The following is a 6,000-nucleotide window of genomic DNA, read 5'->3' as shown; positions in this document are numbered from 1 at the left end:
TCTCTCGAAACTGACCTCCAAACTTTGTCTTCGACGCCTGACAAAGAAATAGAGATATTGGGCATAAGACCGTGTTGATGGATCAGCTGGGCGTACAAACGCCGCATCTCGCCACACATTGAGAGAAGGAGTGTTGCTACCCAGAAATGTAAAATACACAAAAGGTATAATCTCCTTGATCATACCGCTTAGATGGTCAGAATTCATCAGTCGTTATGTTGTTAAGATCGAGATACAAAGCTGAAATAGATGGTCAACACGTTTCTTGCTACATCAAGACAAAATTACATTTACTCATATCGACACTGAAAATAAAAAATAAAGTAAGAACTAACAAAAAGTTGGAGTCAAGTTTTAGGGTCTGAAGAATCTTACCACACTCACCATGACTAAGACGGACACATATCATACTCACCATGACTAGGACGGACACTTATCACACTCTCTATGACTAGGACAGACACTTATCACACTCTCTATGACTAGGGCAGTCACTTATCACACTCACCATGACTAGGACGGACACTTATCACATTCACCATGACTAGGACGAACACTTATCACACTCTCTATGACTAGGACGAACAATTATCACACTCTCTATGACTAGGACAGACACTTATCACACTCACCATGATTAGGACGGACACTTATCAAACTCACCATGACTAGGACGGACACTTATCAAACTCACCATGACTAGGACGAACACTTATCACACTCACCATGACTAGGACGGACACTTATCACACTCACCATGACTAGGACAGACACTTATCACACTCACCATGACTAGAACGTCGGACACTTATCACATTCACCAAGACTAGTACGGACACTTATCACAATCACCATGACTAGGACGGACACCTATCATATTCACCATGACTAGGACAGACACTTATCACACTCACCATGACTAGGACGGACACTTATCACACTTATCATGACCAGGACGGACACTTATCACACTCACAATGGCTAGGACAGACACCTATCACACTTATCATGACTAGGACGGACACCTATCATACTCACCATGACTAGGACGGATTCTTATCACACTCACCATGACTAGGACAGACACTTATCACACTCACTATGACTAGGACGGACACTTATCACACTCACCATGACTAGGACGGACACTTATCACACTCACCATGACTAGGACGGACACTTACCACACTCACCATGACTAGGACGGACACTTATCACACTCACCATGACTAGGACGGACACTTATCACACTCACCATGACTAGAACGTCGGACACTTATCACACTCACTATGACTAGAACGGACACTTATCACACTCACCATGACTAGGACGGACACTTATCACACTCACATGACTAGGACGGACACTTAGCACACTCACTATGACTAGGCCAGACACTTATTACACTCACTATGACTAGGACGGACACTTATCACACTCACCATGACTAGGACGGACACTTATCACACTCATCGTGACTAGGACACTTATCACACACACCATGACTAGGACGGACACTTATCACACTCACCATGACTAGGACGGACATTTATCACACTCACCATGACTAGGACGGACACTTATCACACTCACCATGACTAGGACGGACACCTATCACATTCACCATGACTAGGACGGACACTTATCACACTCATCATGACTAGGACGGACACTTATCACACTAACCAGGACTAGGACTGACACTTATCACACTCATCATGACTAGGACACTTATCACACACACCATGACTAGGACGGACACTTATCACAATCACCATGACTAGGACGGACACTTATCACACTCACCATGACTAGGACGGACACTTATCACACTCACATGACTAGGACGGACACTTATCATACTCATCATGAAGGACGGACACTTATCACACTCACCATGACTAGGACGGACACTTATCACGCTCACCATGACTAGGACGGACACTTATCAAACTCACCATGACTAGGACGGACACTTATCACACTCACATGACTAGGACGGACACTTATCACACTCACCATTACTAGGATGGACACTTATCACACTCACCGTGACTAGGACGGACACTTATCACACTCACCGTGACTAGGACGGACACTTATCACACACAGCATGACCAGGACGGACACTTATCACACTCACCGTGACTAGGACGGACACTTGTCACACCCATCATGACTAGGACACTTATCACACACACCATGACCAGGACGGACACTTATCACACTCATCATGACTAGGACTTTCTGTGCAGATATACTGAATTCATTGATACACGTATGTCTACAGTATGTCCGTGTGTGATACCGTTAATGTCCATTCTCTGGTTCGTTTATACACGTATGTCTAAAGTATGTCCGTGTGTTATACCGTTAATGTCCATTCTCTGGTTCGTTTATACACGTATGTCTACAGTATGTCCGTGTGTTGTACTGTTAATGTCCATTCTCTGGTTCGTTTATAGACGTATGTCTACAGTATGTCCGTGTGTGATACCGTTAATGACCATTCTCTGGTTCGTTTATACACGTATGTCTACAGTATGTCCGTGTGTGATACCGTTAATGACCATTCTCTGGTTCGTTTATACACGTATGTCTACAGTATGTCCGTGTGTGATACCGTTAATGTCAATTCTCTGGTTCGTTTATACACGTATGTCTACAGTATGTCCGTGTTGTACCGTTAATGTTAATTCTCTGGTTCGTTTATACACGTATGTCTACAGTATGTCCGTGTGTTGTACCGTTAATGTCAATTCTCTGGTTCGTTTATACACGTATGTCTATAGTATGTCCGTGTGTTATACCGTTAATGTCCATTCTCTGGTTCGTTTATACACGTATGTCTACAGTATGTCCGTGTGTTGTACCGTTAATGTCAATTCTTTGGTTCGTTTATAGACGTATGTCTATAGTATGTCTGTGTGTGGTACCGTTAATGTCCATTCTCTGGTTCGTTTATACACGTATGTCCACAGTATGTCCGTGTGTTGTACTGTTAATGTCCATTCTCTGGTTCGTTTATACACGTATGTCTACAGTATGTCCGTGTGTTGTACCATTAATATATATTCTCTGGTTCGTTTATAGACGTATGTCTACATTATGTCCGTGTGTGATACTGTTAATGTCCATTCTCTGGTTCGTTTATACACGTATGTCTACAGTATGTCCGTGTGTGATACCGTTAATGTCCTTTCTCAGGTTCGTTTATAGACATATGTCTACAGAATGTCCGTGTGTTGTACCGTTAATGTCCATTCTCTGGTTCGTTTATAGACGTATGTCTACAGAATGTCCGTGTGTTGTACCGTTAATGTCCATTCTCTGGTTCGTTTATAGACGTATGTCTACAGTATGTCCGTGTGTGATACCGTTAATGTCAATTCTCTGGTTCGTTTATAGACGTATGTCTATAGTATGTCCGTGTGTGATACTGTTAATGTCCATTCTCTGGTTCGTTTATACACGTATGTCTACAGTATGTCCGTGTGTGATACCGTTAATGTCCTTTCTCAGGTTCGTTTATAGACATATGTCTACAGAATGTCCATTCTCTGGTTCGTTTATAGACGTATGTCTACAGTATGTCCGTGTGTTCTACCGTTAATATCCATTCTCTGGTTCGTTTATAGACGTATGTCTACAGTATGTCCGTGTGTTATACTGTTAATGTCCATTCTCTGGTTCGTTTATACACGTATGTCTACAGTATGTCCGTGTGTTGTACCGTTAATGTCCATTCTCTGGTTCGTTTATAGACGTATGTCTACAGTATGTCCATGTGTGGTACCGTTAATGTCCATTCTCTGGTTCGTTTATACACGTATGTCTACAGTATGTCCGTGTGTGATACCGTTAATGTCCATTCTCTGGTTCGTTTATACACGTATGTCTACAGTATGTCCGTGTGTGATACCGTTAATGTCCATTCTCTGGTTCGTTTATACACGTATGTCTACAGTATGTCCGTGTGTGATACCGTTAATGACCATTCTCTGGTTCGTTTATACACGTATGTCTACAGTATGTCCGTGTGTGGTACCGTTAATACCCATTCTCTGGTAGAAAATGAACCAATGCTAATCAACACCGACCTTTTTTTCGATTAACTATCAAATATTACAAGAGTGGTTCTATAAGCCACAAAAAACACTATCTTATCAAATCATGAGAATTATTTTTATTGACATCGACATAATCGGTTGATTATTGTTATGGAATTATTTCAAATTTAAAACCTTCTAATTGTTTTGTACGGTGTACTACGATACCAGTAACCTGATCATTTAAACTTGACGAAAATAACCACATTCATGAATAAGGATGCTTTTTTTCCCTAGCAGTTGGGAGATTTTGGATCACAATTGCCCCCACCAGCGGCGTAGGCAGCAGCTCCTGCCACTGCGCCACCAACCGCCTTGCCAGCTACTCCTAAACCAGCCGCGCCTACTGATTGCATCACAGATACGGCGCCGCCATAGGTGGACATCAGGGCGGCTCCAGCAGAACCGGCGGCTGTCCCGGCGGCAGTGAAACCAGCAGCCCCTAACGCGGCTGATGCTACAACAGGTGCCGCTACGACGCCCACAACTACAGCTCCCCCTGCTAGCAAAGCATCCGTCCAACACCAACAGTTCACTGGAAAAGAAGTAAAATGTCACTTATCACACGCACCATGACTAGGACGGACACTTATCACACTCACCATGACTAGGACGGACACTTATCACACTCACCATGACTAGGACGGACACTTATCACACTCAACATGACTAGGACGGACACTTATCACACTCACCATGACTAGCACGGACACTTATCAAACTCACCATGACTAGCACGGACAATTATCAAACTCACCATGACTAGGACGGACACTTATCACACTCACCATGACTAGGACGGACACTTATCACACTCATCCATGACTAGGACGGACACTTATCACATTAACCAGGACAAGCACGGACACCTATCACACTCACCATGACTAGGACGGACACTTACCATACTAATCATAACTAGGACGGATACTTATCACCCTCAACATGACTAGGACAGACACTTAACACACTAACAATGACTAGGACAGACACTTATCACATTCACTATGACTAGGACGGACACTTATCACACTTAACATGACTAGGACGGACACTTATCACACTCACCACGACTAGGACGGATTCTTATCACACTCATCGTGACTAGGACGGACACTTATCACACTCACCATGATTAGGACGGACACTTATCAAACTCACCATGACTAGGACGGACACTTATCAAACTCACCATGACTAGAACGAACACTTATCACACTCACCATGACTAGAACGTCGGACACTTATCACACTCACAATGACTAGGACGGACACTTATCACACTCTCTATGACTAGGACAGACACTTATCACACTCTCTATGACTAGGGCAGTCACTTATCACACTCACCATGACTAGGACGGACACTTATCACATTCACCATGACTAAGGACGAACACTTATCACACTCTCTATGACTAGGACGAACACTTATCACACTCACCATGACTAGGACGGACACTTATCACAATCACCATGACTAGGACGGACACTTTTCACACTCACCATTATAAGGACGGACACTTATCACACTCACCATGACTAGAACGTCGGACACTTATCACACTCACTATGACTAGGACGGACACTTATCACACTCACCATGACTAGGACGGACACTTATCACACTCACCATCACTAGGACGGACATTTATCACACTCACCATGACTAGGACGGACACTTATCACACTCACTATGACTAGGACGGACACTTATCACACTCACCATGACTAGGACGGACAGTTAAAACACTCACCATGACTAGGAAAGACTCCAGCCAAGATGATCAGAAGTATTATGGCACCATGTTTCGACCTCATCGTGATGAAAACTGTAGAAATAAAAATAGAAATAGACATCAGTGTGACATGGCCGAAATCAACATGAGA

General features: G+C 43.4%; 1 protein-coding gene across 1 annotated transcript in view; it reads right to left on the bottom strand.

Moving 5' to 3' along the window:
- Positions 1-4,167: 4,167 nt before the first annotated feature.
- Positions 4,168-6,000, bottom strand: part of LOC117344541 (interferon alpha-inducible protein 27-like protein 1) — a 12,507-nt gene continuing 10,674 nt past the window's right edge. The window contains exons 2-3 of the mRNA XM_033907316.1: positions 5,868-5,942; positions 4,168-4,645 (exon numbers count right to left, since the gene is read on the bottom strand). Coding sequence (XP_033763207.1) covers positions 4,344-4,645; positions 5,868-5,931 — 366 coding nt within the window. The 5' untranslated portion in view covers positions 5,932-5,942 and the 3' untranslated portion in view covers positions 4,168-4,343. The remainder of the gene's footprint in view (positions 4,646-5,867; positions 5,943-6,000) is intronic.

Source organism: Pecten maximus, chromosome 2 (assembly GCF_902652985.1).
Source record: "Pecten maximus chromosome 2, xPecMax1.1, whole genome shotgun sequence".
Taxonomy (NCBI): Eukaryota; Metazoa; Mollusca; class Bivalvia; order Pectinida; family Pectinidae; genus Pecten; species Pecten maximus.
The sequence above is the reverse complement of the archived record's forward strand: the minus strand, read 5'-3'. Positions and strand labels throughout refer to the sequence as shown.